This window comes from Equus asinus, chromosome 13 (assembly GCF_041296235.1).
Source record: "Equus asinus isolate D_3611 breed Donkey chromosome 13, EquAss-T2T_v2, whole genome shotgun sequence".
NCBI lineage: Eukaryota > Metazoa > Chordata > Mammalia > Perissodactyla > Equidae > Equus > Equus asinus.
In genome coordinates this window covers 25636338-25653424 of record NC_091802.1, presented here as the reverse complement: position 1 = coordinate 25653424, position 17087 = coordinate 25636338, and the positions used below count along the sequence as shown (strand labels likewise).

General features: G+C 41.5%; 1 protein-coding gene across 9 annotated transcripts in view; it reads right to left on the bottom strand.

The window, feature by feature from the left end:
• ACACA (acetyl-CoA carboxylase alpha) overlaps positions 1-17087 on the bottom strand; it is a 267372-nt gene that overhangs the window by 194625 nt on the left and 55660 nt on the right. For 8 of the 9 annotated variants that reach the window (XM_044745744.2, XM_070482836.1, XM_070482837.1 and 5 more), the window contains 2 exons: positions 14467-14513; positions 10665-10920 (listed from right to left, as the gene is read on the bottom strand). In XM_044745744.2, the coding sequence (XP_044601679.1) occupies positions 10665-10920; positions 14467-14513 (303 nt within the window). Of the gene's footprint in view, positions 1-10664; positions 10921-14466; positions 14514-14762; positions 14783-17087 lie in introns of those variants that run through there. The other variant, XM_044745749.2, reaches the window with a different exon arrangement.

The following is a 17087-nucleotide window of genomic DNA, read 5'->3' as shown; positions in this document are numbered from 1 at the left end:
ATGATGTGTATATAAAATTTATTGAAATAAAAAAGCACCAATTTTTGACCAAAAATAGCAGCAGATTATAAAAGAGTGTGTACAGGATGATCTCATTTCGGTAGAAAGAAGTGCACAGGTATACATATATGCACAGAAAAGGATTCAGAAGACTATAACAATGTAGGCGTAATCTCTGGGTGGTGGATACACGAGACTTCATTTTTGCTTTCTTGTATTTTGTTTTTAATTGTCTTCACTGCTTCTTTAATAAAGCTTTTTTTTTGAATATTTTTTCCAACTCTATCCTCCCTTTTTTTTCTTTCTGTGAGGAAGATTGGCCCTGAGCTAACATATGTTGCCAATCTTCCTGTTTTTGCTTGAAGAAGATTGTCACTGAGGTAACACCTTGTGCCAATCTTCCTCCATTTCATGTGGGATGCTACCACAGTGTGGCTTGACAAGTGGTGCCAGCTCCATGCCTGGGACCCGAACCTGTGAACCCAAGGCCATAGAAGCAGAGCACACAAACTCAACCACCATGCCACAAGGCCAGCCCCAATTTTCCAACTCTCCCTTTTTAATAAGGCTGACTTTTAAATAGAGAAAAACTGCTCATAGAGAACATAAGCACATCTATTATACCCAGGGTTCCAGTTTAGTGTAGCAATTGACAGAATGAACTCTGACTGGATTCAACACACAACTAGCTGTGTGACCTCTGGCATGTTATTTAACCTATGTCTCAGTTCCCCATTTATAAACTGTGGGTAATAAGAGTAAACTACTTACCCCATGGGGTTGCCATAAAAATTAAGAGTAGTACTCTGCATAAAGCATAGCAGAGTATCTGGCATATAGTAAAGCACTTGATGAAGTTACCTATTATTACCATTATTTTTCTAATTAGTCACTGAGAAAACATGACTGCTAGTTCTTACAGATAATGTGAAAAATAGGATAAGATGCAGCAGCAACAGATCAGCTTAATTCCCACACTATTCTTGTCCCCTTAACTTCCTTCTTAATCCAATAAGAGCAGAAGCTGAAAGTCACTCCCAGATTCTCTCAGAATCTCACCTCATCACCATTATTTCCTATGGATGAAGGTCTGTATAGCTCTACATGAATTTTTTAAAGTCCATGACCATGAAATGTGACATCTAGGAGCTGATCCAAAATTCAGTACACTACCTGTTTGCATTCCATGGCATCGCTGGAGAAGCTTTACAGATTATTTCTGATTACAAAATAGCTTCAAAACTCTCTAGTTAGATTCTTCTGATGAGTCAAACACCTTATAGGCAATTCCACAATCCTAAATTTTCTAAGATATTGGTAAAGTACTTTTCTTTCTATACCAGAAAGGAGATAAGGAATATAACTCACCTTCAAGGAGCCCTCCCTGAGTGAATTTAACCATTCTCTCCTTCCAAAGCAGTAACTATTGTCTTAAACCCCAGGTATAGAATACCTTATGCTGAATCTATGTATATACAAATAACAGCAATTACAGCCTGTTCTCAAATGAAGTCATTAACCAAACATGCTAAGTATGAAATGTTGGCCATTTGATAATTAGAGCATATATTTTAAGATGTTTAAGAGAAAACTGAGATGCAGTTTCAAATACTATAACATGAATTATAGGACAAACAAGGTTTAAAGAAATCACCCTACTATAAGAGGTAAAAGATCCAACTGTGGGACTAACCTGTTTTCTACTGGACTTCAACTAGGAACTCAGCATTCTAGTTGACAAAGCTGATTACAATCTCTGTTTGGTTGATAACCTAATAGCATGGGATGATCTGGATTTAAATCGAATTGTAAATATGCAGAACAATCTGACCTCAAGTGGCATTCCACAAGGAGCAGAGAAAACGTCAATATACAAAGAGATGGCTCTATTATACGACACAAAGTCATACATTAGTTATCAAAATCAGGATGCTCATATTCTGTCTTTAATGTTCTTGTAACCATGGGCCTATTTAGAGCCAGTTCGAACAGACCCCATCTCTTATTGACAGAGTGATTAATTGTCTTTGGGAAAATTTGCAAAGTCACGTAGCCAGAGCATGTGCACAAGAAGAAATCTTGACCTGAAATGACTGTGCAACCAAAGATTCTCCTCCCCACGGATCCAAAGGTCTGGGACAACCTAAAAGTCAGACTCTTATCAGAAGCAAGAGGCCCATCATTGAGGAAGATCTGACATTAAAATTCCTTCCCCACCTTACCAAAAATGTATAGAACCTTACCACAAATGTTCAGAACCTTACCACAAATGCTTGAAGCCCACCAATCCAAACCTGTCCCACGAGCATTTCTGTGTGCCAGCCTGTTCTCCCTAACCTCTTAAATTTTGCCCCAAATCCTGAATGAGGGAGACAGATCTGAAAGCATACACTCCCTGTCTCCCTCTAGATCAATCTCACAGAATAAAGCTGACTTCTTTTCCCAAAAGCTGATGCCGTAATTAATTGACTTTTTTATGCTCGTCAGGTAGGAGAACCCCATTTTGTGCAATAACAGTCTTTCTTCTCAAATGTTCAAATATTAATAATGAGGTTCAGAAAGAAATCAACCTAGCTGATATTATCAAACCCTACCTGATCTTATCTAAAAATAAAAAGCCAAAGCACAATGGTCTACAATGAGGCTTATATATTCCCACCAAGCTGTAACTACTTTCTTAGGGTGTTATTTTCAAATGTTTGGGACATAAAGCTTAGAAAGTGATTCATCCAGTCTTTCATTGGTACTCTAGAAAATATGTGATGCAAGACATCTCCATCTCTGGAAAAGTCTATTTTCTTTTCTTGCCTAACCATCACACTCACTAGACTTCTCATTTAGCACCTACAACCAAGCCCTAAACTTGAGAGATATAAAGGGGCAGGTACATTCCCAAGAGATGTTAACTAGAGGTTATCTAAGACCAAGTGAAGAGATTGCCATAGTATAGGGTGAGAGTTGGGCTCTCTCTCAAGTTTAGGAAGGATGAAGCTATTCATTAAGGGAGCTGATCTTAAACTCAGCAAGTCTCTATTTAACTTTGGGTTCATAGAGTGAAAAGGAGTATCTCAACTGATTAAAAAAAGAAATAACAGGACCAAAATGGCCAAAATTTGCCTCCACAACAGCAAACCAAGACTTAATCGCAGTTTCAAACTCTCCCAGGGTGAATTTCCTGATTAGCTCTAGTGAGGTAATCTGCATAAGACCCCTGCCATTCCCTTCCCCCAAAAGATGACCTGGTCTGAAACAAGTCTTTCTTCTCTTTTGCTAATAAACTTCCTTGCCCCACCCTCCTTCTGCTTATAAAAACCTTCAGGTGGGGCCAGCGGGTGGTGTAGTGGTTAAGTTTGCATGCTCCGCTCTGCTCTGCTGGCTGGGCGTTCAGAGGTTCAGATTCCCAGCGGGGACACAGCACCACTCACCAAGCCAAGCTGTGGCAGCACCCCACATAAAATAGAGGAAGATTGGCACAGATGTTAGCTCAGGAACAATCTTCCTCAAGCAAAAAGAGGAAGACTGGCAACAGATGTTAGCTCAGGGCCAATCTTCCTCACCAAAAAACAAAAAACTTTCTAGTTTGTACAACTCCTAGGAGTTATCTCTCTACTTGCCAGATGGGATGCTGCCCAATTCATGAATCACTTAATAAAGCCAATTAGATCTTCAAATTTACTTGGTTGAATTTTGTTTTTTAACAGAACCAAGATCCTCGTTTTCACAGAAGGAAAATGAGTTGAAAGAGGTAACATGAATTGTCTGTGTTCACATACCTAATTGATGGCAAATGTCAGAACAGAGTTCTCCCTAATACCAAGTGAGGGGCCAGCCCTGTAGCTGGCACACTCCACTTCAGTGGCCTGGGTTCTTGTGGTTTGGATCCCAGGCGCAGACCTACACTACTCCTCAAGCCATGCTGTGGCAGCAACCCACATACAAAATAGAGGAAGACTGGCACAGATGTTAGCTCAGAGCAAATCTTCCTCACCCAAAAAAAAAGTCTTTCTAATACCAAATGAATTTGACTCAATTTAAATTATCCCCAAGGACACCATATCCACAAGTGACTTAAGAAATAGATCAATGGAGAACCTTTGTTCTATTTTGGAACATAAGCTAGCTGAGAAGCGAATGAACTTGCACTGTCTCCTTCCCACTGTGCTGATCACACTTCAATCTACAGCTCCTCCATGAGCTACAATCATGAGTTTTACAACAGTAGGGCACGCAAAGAAATTCTTAGGTGCTCATACCACTGACCACACAGTCTTTGCAATAAGAGCCATCAACTTTGAGAACGACTTGGCAACTACAAACTGCCTTATAATATCATTAGCTGAGTTTCCAGTAATGGTGTTTATCTCACCACAGCCAAACTCACAATTTCCTAATCCAACAAACGTCTATTTTGTTTTACATGGTATCAAATGAGACAAATTAATCAAGATGCTGTGTGGCTTTAAGGACGTAGATTTAACCCAGCCTTTCTCAAGAGGGGCACTATGACACTTTAAGAACAATGCTTGGTTGTGTGGGATTATCCAGTATTGCAGAAGGTTTAGCATCATGGTTCCTCTGTCCTCTAAACGCAAGTAGTCCCACCAGTCACAACCTGCATACATTTACAAATGACCTCGAGGGGGAAGATACCACCACAGAGTATTAGCCTTCAAGTTAATCATTAAGTGAACTATAAGTAATAAAAAAGTTTACATAAAGATAAAGACCTGACCCTTTTGCCCTGCCACAAATACTGCCCTCTATTCCTCTTTTTAGCCCAGAGATTATACATAATACTTTGTTCACTAACTCCTTAACACCAACTCTGTCTGAACTAGTTATATAATTAAGACACCTGCATGGTCAGAAAAGCAGAGCAGAAAAGTTACCCAAAGAGATTCAAGACATTTGACTTTGAATTCCAGTTTTCTGGTTATTCACCCTTTGACAAGTTATTTCCTCTCCTTAGGCCTCAGTTTTCTGATTATTTAAATACACAGCATTAGGCTAAATAATCTCTCTGGTTCATTGCAGGTCTAGGAATCTGTGAAGTAAAATACAATTAACATGCTTAACTCTTTTCTTTCCACCTCCACACAGCTAAATGGGGGTGACTGCTGACACTCACGACTTCATCTTTCAGAAGCAAAGACTCCAAAGCCCCAGGGATAACCATAAGGCAGGACAGTCACATTCAGCCAGACTCTGTATGGGATTTTATTACAGAGTCTGTATCTTGAGTGCATAAAAAGTAGCTAAATTATTTCATGATCCATTAATAATAGAAGTGCCAAGATAACAACAGCAGTAATAGCCACTCTAACTTATGTTTATCTAGGCTAGACCTATAATCCCAACCCTGGCTATGTAGTAGAATCACTTGGATAGCTTAAAAAAAAAAAAAAAATGCCCCAGCTCCAAGGCAAGCCAATATCAAATGAATCAGAATCTCTGGGATGGGACTCATTTGTTAAGGAACCCAAAGTAATTCTGATGTACAGTGAAAACTAAAAACCACTAATTCAGATCCTTTAATGGAAGAAATGCAAAGCAAACGACTAAAGGTTAGTATATCACACATTGGTTGTATAATCAAACATCAATAAATAAAAATAATCCAGTGTTACTATTTACTGACCTTCTCAATTACATATAGAGAATTGTGTTTCTAGAGAAAAAGGAGAGCTCTATAACAATCTTTTGTTCTGACCACAGCTTTTTATTGAGGACTAGCTCTGCCGGAAATAGAATATAATTTCCTGATATGATGAAGCAATTCAAACAAAGATTACTACAAAATTTGCCCTCCTGCAAAAGTCCTATCAAAGATCAAGATAGTTATGGAGTTCTCGTCAAGATGGCACTGTGAGCAGACGTTGAACTCGCCTCCTCCCACAAACACAACCAGGTTACAACAATTTTAGGAAGAATCACCCTGGATTGAAAACTGAAAACTGGATAAAAAGAACCCCCACAACAAGGGACAGTCCTGACGAAAGCAGAAGAGGCAGTAACTCCGGCCAGAGAGGAAAAAAGCCACCTTTGGGAGCAGCGGAACTTCTCAGTTGGCCAGGCGGGAGCCAATCTAAGGTATGCAGCCCTCCCTGGAGGAGTGAGGTCCGGAGCGGGGGCAATATTGCTATAACCATCCTTTGGACTCAGCCCAACTGAGAGGGGGGTCTTACGGTCTGGGTTTGCTGGCTATTAACTGCAGCGAGGACACCCCAGAAAAGCTATCGGCCGAAAGCCGAAAAGATCCGGGTCTTAAAGGGCCCACGCACAAACTCACTCATTGCAGCAACCTAAAATCACCAGAGAGAAGGCTGACTGTCCTTTGGTGAAACGAGACTCACCTGGTGGGCTCTGGGGGGCATCTTGGTGAGAGGAGGATTCTCTCCAGAGACTGAGACATTAGTGGGGGCCTTTGTTCTGAGCTGGTCCAGGCGTGCTGATATGGACACAGGTGGGGGCCATTGAGGTGCGTCCCTTGGGCTGTTACCCCAGGGGTCTGCCACACCCACTAGAGCACAGATTTAATCCACTTCAGCCAGGGCAGGCAACCTGCCCTAGGGACTGGCCCCACCTAACAGCAAGCCCTCAGGCTACTTTTCAGCCTGCATTGACTGAGTGCCTTGATCCTCTACAGGCAGGCAAAGGTGTCTGCCTCTGTGGGGCAGGGCTTGTGTGAGTACCAGGTGAAATGTGGGGGGCACTGGGGCAGAGGTGGGGGCCTCTGCAGCGTGGCGGTGGGGTACGCTCCAGGGGGTTGAGAAGTGTGCACGGACCAGGACTGTGCTGACAGTGTATGTGGTCCAGAGGCGGGTGAGGCTTATCAGCAGCAGAAGACTTGTGTTTCACAAACAGCCATAAAAAAGATCAGCCCCACCTTCCAAAGTCTGAAACAACTGAGTGCCTCTATGCCAAGGGCTAGCCCTACTCAACTGCACTCCTAAGAGAACTGATATCAGCCTTGTTGGCCACAGGCCTATCACAACCTGAGCCTAGCAACCAGCTACACTGGGTATCAACCCAATTAAGAGGACAACTGCAATAAGAGTGTGCTAATAGGCGGCACCAAGATGGCGGAGTGAGTGATCTTCTTTGTCTCTCCCCCGTCAAATCTACAACTAACTGGACATTCACCAATTAACAAAGGATATCCAGATAGCGTCTCAAGACGCCTCAGAGTCTCGTGCTACTATACATCGAAAGGTGGATGGACTTTCCCCCGGGAGGAGGTGGAAATAGGTGAAAACTCTTCGACCCCTGACCCCTGACCCCTGGACAGCCTAGTTCCTGCAGGAGGTTCTCTTCCAGCGGACTCCCCCACAGCATTGCCACACACCAAGGGCACCCGGACTTCCCGTGGACGTGCTTGGGGACAGGGTTGGAGCTCCAGCGCCCGGCTCTGCAGCTCGGGGGGAGGCTCCGGGGTCCCGCAGCACCCCAGCAGGGAAAGCCTCTGCTCGCCATTAGCTGGGAGGCCCCGCCCAGAATCCAGAACAAAGGGAAGCTCCCGGCGGACGGATTCCCTGGCACTGCAGCAGACCGCCATCTGCTGCTGGGCCCATGGTCTCCAGCGCAGGGGGTGCCCGGACTTCCCGTGGACGTACTTGGGGACTGGGTGGAGCTCCAACACCCGGCTCTGCAGCCCAGGGGGATGCTCCAGGGTCCCGCACCCCCCCAAGCAGGGATGGCCTCTGCTCGCCATTGGCAAGGAGGCCCCGCCCAGCATTCGGAACACCAGGAAGCTCCCTAGAGCAGAATTCCCCACAAGGCAGCAGCTTACAAGCCACTGCCAGGCTCACGGACTCTGGCCATGTCCCAGATGAGGCAAAGGGCTCCCAGAGATCCCGTGAGAGTGGAGTGGGGCAGAGTGGAGCTCCAGCGAAACGGCTACGTAGCCCGGGGGGAACTCCAGGTTCCTACAGCAGCCTCAGCGAAAGCCTCTGCACAGCACTAGTGGAGAGGTCTCGGCTGGCAATCGCAAGGCGGGAAGGCCCTGGGGCAAAAGTAGCACAGCTAGGTGAGCTAACAACAGATTGCAGAAGATACCCATAGCTCTGCTGGGACCTATAGTGGACAAGTGTGATCTTGTGGGCTCTGTTAGGGACAAAGCGGCAATTATAGGTGATCCTGCTCCTGGCTGTTGGGAAAGCCCACAACACCGCTGCAGACCACAAGGAGAGAGCGCGTCCAAGTGGGCTGCAACAGTAGGCACCAGCAGCCTGAGGCCCCCTTGCAATTGCCCACACAACTGACGAGGGACCCCACAGGACCACTGTGACTACGAGGAGGGGTCCAGGTCCAGTCAGTAACAGCTGACAGGGTTCCTGGTTGGTGCAGTCTAAACAGCTGCCCACCCCCAGACCAGCTGCAACAAGTGGAAGGAGGGACTAAACTCTAGCTCTATGCGGAGGCACAAATCCACACCATCAAGCAGTATGAAAAAATATATTAAATCTCCAGAACAGAAGGAAAATGATAAGCACCCAGAAAACAATCCCAAAGACAATGAAATCTATAACCTAAATGACGATGATTTCAAAACTGCCATTATTAAAAAACTCAACGAGTTAAGAGAATTCAGATAGACAACTCAATGAGTTCAGGAGCTATGTCACAAAAGCGCTTGAAACTATAAAGAAGAACCAATTAGAAATACTGGAGATGAAGAACACAATGGAGGAGATTAAGAAAAATCTGGACTCTCTGAACAGTAGGGTCGATAATATGGAGGACAGAATTAGTAATTGGGAGGATAGGAATACAGAAATGCTACAGACAGAGGAGAGAGAACTAAGACTAAAAAGAAATGAAGAAACTCTCTGAGAATTATCCGACTCAATTAGGAGATGCAACATAAGGATTATAGGTATACCAGAGGGAGAAGAGAAGGAGAAGGGGGCAGAAGGCCTGTTCAAAGAAATAATAGCTGAGAACTTTCCAAACTTGGGAAGAGAGATGGAACTTCATGTGACAGAAGCCAATAGATCTCCAAACTTTATTAACGCAAGAAGACCAACCCCAAGGCATATAGCAGTGAAACCAGCAAAAGTCAATGACAAAGAGAAAATACTACAGGCAGCCAGGCAGAAGAAAATAACTTACAAAGGAAACCCCATAAAGCTATCAGCAGATTTCTCAGGAGAGACCTTACAGGCTAGAAGAGATTGGAATGAAATATTCAAAACTCTGAAGGACAAAAACCTGCAGCCAAGAATACTCTACCCAGCGAAAATATCCTTCAAATACAATGGAGAAATAAAAACTTTCCCAGATAAACAAAAGTTAAGGGAGTTCATCGCCACAAAACCTCCTCTTCAAGAAATGCTCAGGAAGAACCTCATTCCTGAAAAATCAAAAAAAGGAAAGGGGTTACAAAATCCAGAACAAAGGAGAGAAGCAGAAGGACAATAACACAAAGTAACAGCTCTCCATCAGGACATAATGCAAAAGAACCGGAAAACAAGTGATAAAATGGCAACAGTAGGCCCCCACGTTTCAATAATCACTGTAAACCTGAATGGATTGAACTCTCCAATCAAAAGGCACAGAGTGGCAGCATGGATCAAAGAACAAGATCCGACAATATGCTGCCTCCAGGAAACACACCTCAGCCCCAAAGACAAACAGACTCAAAGTGAAGGGATGGAAGACAATACTCCAAGCTAATAATGAACAAAAGAAAGCAGGTGTTGCCATACTTATATCAGACAAAGCAGACTTCAAAGCAAAACAGATAAAGAAAGACAAAGAGGGGCAGCATATAAGGATAAAAGGGATGCTCCACCAAGATGACATAACACTTTTAAATATATATGCACCTAACAAAGGAGCACCAAAATTCGTAAAGAAACTATTAACAAAACTAAAAGGAGACATCAACAGCAATGCAATAATAGTAGGGGACCTCAACACCCCATTAACACCAATGGACAGATCATCCAGACAGAAAATCAACAAGGAAATTATAGAATTAAATGAAAAATTAGATCAGATGGACCTAATAGATATATATAGGACACTTCATCCAAAAACAGCAGGTTACACATTCTTCTCAAGCGCGCATGGAACATTCTCAAGGATAGACCATATCTTGGGAAACAAAGCAAGCATCAACAAGTTCAAGAGGGTTGAAATAATATTAAGCATCTTTTCTGATCATAATGCTATGAAACTAGAAATCAACTACAAGAATAAAGCTGGGAAAGGGCCAAAAATGTGGAAACTAAACAACATGTTACTGAACAAACAATGGATTATTGAAGAAATTAAAGAAGAAATCAAATATTATCTGCAGACAAATGAAAATGAAAACACACAGTACCAAAAGATCAAGATAGTTACAACAATGTTAGTCAAAGTAGTACAGAGACTGAAATTCCTCAACCTAACTCTCACCCACTAGGTCTCACCAGATGATTTACTACATAGGAATAACAGGAAAAAGTTCAGAGGAACATTTAGGAAAATACACTTGTAAAACCTGCACTTCAGGCAAAATACATCATTTCTCACTTACTCATCAAAGCTTTAAGTCCAGTGATATCAGAGAAGGTGAAGCAATCTTGGCCAAAATTATTCCTGCTCTTTTCAGAACAAAATCAGTGAAACCAATAGTACAGATTAAATAAGTGAAACATTAAACTTCTCTCTCTTACCTCATGTGTAAGGCCAAGCCATCCTGTAGGCTAGAGATCCCCAAATCAGAGAGGGCATCTGAGCCAACAGAAGCTGGTGATAGAGAGCCCTCCTTTTCCTCCAGCAGGTCCAACTTCACCAGGCTGCTGATCTCATCCTCTGAGTTATCTTCAGACACGGAACCAATTATGAATCGGGAGTGCTGGTTCAGCTCCAGAGCAAGTTTGGCCAAGGGGGATGGTTCATCCATTATTCTATCAAAATGAGCTCTCAGAGCTATGGAGAAAATGAAGTAAGTGAGAAAAGCAGGTTATGGATAATAACCTGTATCTGAGGATAGCCCCAAGTTATACCTAATATACCACAGCTGGTACTTGGAAGTAAGGCAGAGTTTGAGAACTAGTTCCCTTGGCTATTCCATTGCAGGGCTTTTGTTTTCTACAAGGGAGAAAAATCCAAATCATAGTAACTATGCCTAAAAAGTTAAAACCAGTTCCCTTTTCCTCAAAGAAATCTCTCTCAAAAAACTACAAGCCATTGCCAATCTCTTTATCAATTTGGTGATGTCCAAGAGATAATTATGATCAAAGGAGAAACCTTTGCAGTAAGTGAGAGTCGCTTGTTGTGATATTGCAATTTTGGTTGTTGGTATGGGGAGAATGCGGAGTAAGAGTTTGGGGAGAGTGCTGGTCATCTCAAACCTGGTGTTCAGAGTAAACTACATCACTACCACCTAGTTCCAAACACTTTACTGTGAGAGGCTATGAATTTTACATAAGTATATTTATGTATAAACACACAAAATATATTTTTATATGTGTGTGTGTGTGTGTGTGTGTGTATATATATATATATATATAGTTTGCTTTAAAGTAAACTCCAGATGGGTATTTTTTAATTAAAAAATTAATTAAAAAGAAAAACTCTTTACTTGTCCCCGCAAGTTTTTTTCTTAAACTACATCTGTTCAAAATTTAGTGAAGGGGGCTGGCCCAGTGGCATAGTGTTTAAGTTCATGCACTCTGCTTTGGCAGCCCAGGGTTCACAGGTTCGGATGCCAGGGGTGGACCTATTACTGCTCGTCAAACCATGCTGTGGCAGTATCCCACATAAAATAGAGAAAGACTGACACAGATGTTGGCTCACCGACAATCTTCCTCACTAAATAAACAAATAAATAAATAAGTCAAAAATGTCTGCTTTGGGCTCTAATGTACTGACATTTATAGCAAAAAAGTGAATCTACTATCAAATTTAAAATCTATAATTAAAATAATGGAGATATCACCTTAATTAAGTTTTCTAGATATAGGGCCCTATTAGTCAGGATTAGGTATTACCAATCACTAGCAAACTAATTAACAAAGACCAAAACATAGTTCAAAGACCACAACAATAAAAACCAAAACTCAATGAAACAATATTTATTCTGTCATTCCAAATATCCTATAAAAAAAACCTTCAAAACTACACTTCGACTTAGTATTAACATCTTGTAGCCTGACCAACAATTTTAATTCAGAATAATGATTCCCAGTCCCGATTTTGAGGTACTCTAAGAGATGGTATATCAACAGAGAATAATAAATTTATTATTAGTAACTTTTATATGCTGTAAACCACTCTGAGTTATAAAAGTACATTGAAAGCAGTGTTCTTTGACACTAGACAATAAAACATCAAGATTTTAAAACGTTTAGCAATCACTATAAAACATGTTAAAATTACACACACACCATTATTTTTGTGTAATTTGTGAATCAGAGCTTATTCATTTACAAAGACAAAACATGGGGCCAGCCCCATGCTGAGTGGTTAAGTTCACGTGCTCTGCTTCGGCAGCCCAGGGTTTCACCAGTTCAGATCCTGGGTGTGGACATGGCACCGCTCATCAAGCCATGCTGAGGCAGCATCGCACATGCCACAACTAGAAGGACCCACAACTAAAATATACAACTATGTACTAGGGGGATTTGGGGAGAAACAGCAGGAAAAAAAAAAAAAAGACAAAACAGTATTTATAAATGCTAGAGTAGTGGTTGTCAAAGTGTGGCTCCCAGACCAGCAGCACCTTGGAACTTGTTAAAAGTGCAAATTCTTGGGCCCTGTCAAAGACCAACTAACTGTATCAGAACCTACAGGTCGGGGCCCAGTAAACTATATTTTAACAAGTCCTCAAGTTTGAGAACCACTGTGTTAGAAGAAGAAAACAGTACGGGCTGGCCCCATGGCCGAGTGGTTAAGTTCGAGCACTTTGCTTAGGTGGCCTGGAGTTCACAGGTTTAGATCCAGGCATGGACCTAGCACTGCTCATCAAGCCATGCTGAGGTGGTGTCCCATATAGGGGAGGTAGAAGAACCTGCAACTATGTACTGGGGGGCTTTTGGGAGACAAAAAAAAGAGGAAGATTGGCAACAGATGTTAGCTCATGGCCAATCTTCGAAAGAAAGAAAAAGAAAACAGTAATAACGAATTGCCAGGAATGCTAAAAAAATATCTTTAGACATTTCCTAAAAGTGAGTTGGAGATTACTTAAGCTTTTATTTTTAAAATTAGAATCAAATTCAAAAGTATCATGCAACAGGAAAAACTTGACATCCAAATTTTACTATACATTTCTCCCTTAGAATACTCAGTTTCTTTTAAAAAATTTTTTAAATGTCTCTAAGTTTTACAAAGAGGTTAAGTTCCAGAACCTTAAAAGAAAACCAAATCATTTAAACAGAGAAAAAAAGGAAGAGAAGGAGGAAGCGGGGGGAGAGGGGGGGAGTTCTAACAGATTGACCACTCTGAACACCAAAAGTCACAGCAGCAAAAAGGCTACTTCTTTTACATGTTACAGCAGTGAATAGCAAGTTTAAAAATAACACTAGAGGGCCAGCCCAGTGGCACAGCCATTAAGTCTGCACGTTCTGCTTCTCGGTGGCCTGGGGTTCACTGGTTCAGATCCCGGGTGCGGACATGGCACCGCTTGGCAAAAGCCATGCTGTGGTAGATGTCCCACGTATAGAGGAAGATGGGCATGGATGTTAGCTCAGGGCCAGTCTTCCTCAGCAAAAACGGGAGGATTGGCAGTAGTTAGCTCAGGGCTAATCTTCCTCAAAAAAAAAAATAATAATAAAATAACACTAGAACCCCCTCCCAAAGAAATTTCATTTCAACAACATAAAAAATAATAGCTGCCTTTTTCATAAGAAAAATAAGTAAGGCACTCAGGGTAGATTCTAGCTTATAATGTGACCGAAATTAGATGATTCCACAAAAAAATAAAATTCATGCGAAAGGAGCAAGTCTCTGATGCCATGGGAGAAGAAAAAGAAAGGATTAACTAATAAACGAAAGGCTCCATAAGGTCAACTTCAAATTTTTCTTTCCCAGCTGAGAAGAGCATGAAGGTATCCTTCCCATGAAGGTATCCTTCCCTAAAGGCTTGGAAAGATTGGAAGCAGCTCAGTGTTAACAGTTAAAGAGCCTGTTCATTAACCAATAACTCTACTGAATGGTATTCCCAGGCACAAGCCTACAAACCACCAGAAAAGACAGGCCATGTATGGAAAATCACTGAGTAGCTATCCAGACACTCTAGAAGCTACTCCACAGCCTGTCCCATTTCCACTGATTCTAGTCCTGAATTAAAGAGAAAAGGTGGTGGAATACTACCACTGTCAAACTTGTTCACTTCAGGTTAACCCCTCCTAAATATACCTATATTCTTTTGTGGAAGGCAACTTTTAACATAGAAGCCTACAGTTTAATATTTTAGCATGTGAACATAACATTTTTATCACACTGTAAACACGAAAAGAATTATTTGTAACTGACCTCTTATAATTCTTTCTGTCTGAGCAGATATCCACCTCCAAAAAGAACTAGAGAGAGAAAAAGAGAAATTTTAAATTTTTTAAAAGAAATCCAAACTTTACCAATTCCTGCTTTGCTCAGCATAGGACAAAAGTAATAACACTCAAAGCATCATTTTTCTGGTCAAATACATTATTTAACTTGAAGCATAAAGTTCAGTCGTTTAACTATTATTTGTTCAAATCTATAAATCAAAAGCATTACACATTCAAAGACTTTATTATTCATGAAAGTGTGAAACAATAATCCAAGCTTACCATTTTACCAGGTGCCTGTTCCAATTGTATACTTCCAACCTGATGATTTCCAATACTTCACCAAAAAGGAGGCAGTGGGGAGAAGAGAACCACTAGATTCTCGACAACTCAGTCTGGCTCTGGTTATGTTTCCAAACGGTTAAACCCACGCACAAAAGTTGGGATTCAGAGAGAAGACAGATCTTCCATTATATTAAGTCCCTAAACTCTAAGGTACCAAGGGATCTCTAGCTACTTCCCAAATCCTGGGTTTCCTTCTATGCCCAACAATTTAAATGTATCCAGGGTAGAAATCCTCAACTTTAACTACATATAACAATCACCTGTGGAGCTTTTTAAAAACATTTATGTCTAAATTCCACCCCAGATCTACTGAATCAGAATTGCTGCTAGAGGCCCAGAGATGTGAATATTACGTTCCACAGGTGACTGACACTGACATAAATCCAGGCTTGAGAACCACTGATACAGGGTGGAGAAGAAAACAGAAGGAAAGAACCTATTACACAGATAGGGATATCCAGAACTTCTAAGAGAGGACCCGGAACGACAAGTGACAGGATTGGGGACAGTGCAAGTATGTTAACTGGGGAACTAGGATTTACCCAATTATGGAGTCTGAGCCAGTACTATTCCCTACAATTGTTGTAGGGAAGAGGGTGAGTAGAGGAAGAAAAAAGGGAGTCGCTTAGAACAGATGTAACCAAAGGTGTAGCAGAGCTGGAGTCAAAACCTAGGACCCAAGATCAAACTCCAACTCTGCCAAGTATTGGCAGTGCAAACTTGAACAGGTCACTAAACGTCTCTAAGCCTCCTCATCTGTAAAAATAGCAGAAGGTCGGGGCCGGCCCTGTGACGGAGTGGTTCAAGTTTCACACACTCCGTTTCAGTGGCCCGGGTTTGCGGGTTTGGATCCTGGGCATGGACCTACTCCACTGGTCAGCCATGCTGTTGGATGCATCCCACATACAAAATAGAGGAAGACTGACACAGATGTTAGCTCAGGGTGAACCTTCCTCACACAAAAAAATACGTAAATAACAGAAGGTCATATGTCCCTCATCAGACTGCTGTGAGGACTGAGAGTATACGAAATGCTTTTGTAAATTATGATACACTAGACCAGTGTTTTTCAAGTGATGGGTTACCATCAAGTAGAATATTAAGCAATCAACTAAGTGGGTTAAAACCAACATTTTAAAAATGAAATAGAATAGAAAATGTTAAGAGCACATCATAGTTTATAAGGACAAATATTGTTTTATACATTTTTGAATTAGTTATATATATGTCATGATGTCAAGGACATCTTATTGTGAGTTACGTCAAAAAAGTCTTAAAGCCACAATTAATCCCCCCTCTCCCACCCCCTCCACTTTATGTTCTCACTAGAGAGAAGCACAGTGAGTTAAGTACCTAAACCAACGGTTCTTAAACTTTCCTAAGTCAAGATAATACTAGAAATCTGATAAAAGCTTTGGACCCTTTCCTGACAAAAATTCACCCTCACACAAAATTTTGTTTGCATACAAGTTTGGGATCCCTAAAACCTTGCCATAAATTAGGTTAAGACCTGTCTAGAAAGAGGACAAAGAATGCTGTCTTATCACCTCTGAAACAAGGACTCTACCCAGATTCAGCTATAGGATATTCTGCTTATGCAAATAAAGACTTTCTTCATTGTATATCAAATTGTTGCCAATGTCCAACCCTCTTTTAAGAAAATATAGTCCTTTTTTTTCCTTTGAGGAAGATTAGCCCTGAGCTAACACCTGCCGCCAATCCTCCTCTTTTTGCCCATCTTCCTCTATTTTGTATGTGCGATGCCTGTCACAGATTGGCTCGATGAGCAGTGCGTAGATCTGCACTTGGGATCCGAAACAGCAAGACCCGGGCTGCCAAAGCAGAGCATGCAAATTTAACCACTATGCCACCAGGCCAGCCCAGAAAATATATATATTCTTGAACTTTTATCTGGGGACTCAAAAAGGCTGTGCAGAAAGTTGTCAAACTGTACCCTAAGTTTCTGAAAATGGGGTAAAGCTAATTATAGCTAATGCACTTATTTAAAGGTCAACCAGCTTTTTATTCAGAGACATTTCTCTAAATAAAACAGAACAGATTTTAGCAAACTTAGTTAACATGTTCTCCTTGAACTCAAATGACATTGTATTTTCCAAGCAACTCTAATAAAGAGGTAGCAATTAGTTTTCAAAACCACTGATAAAAGTATCCAAGCTAATACAACATGTCCTTGCCTTTTAAGCCATAGTAACTTCCTTTATATTTTTTCAGAAAGACTCATTGAATCTGCTTTAACTTTTG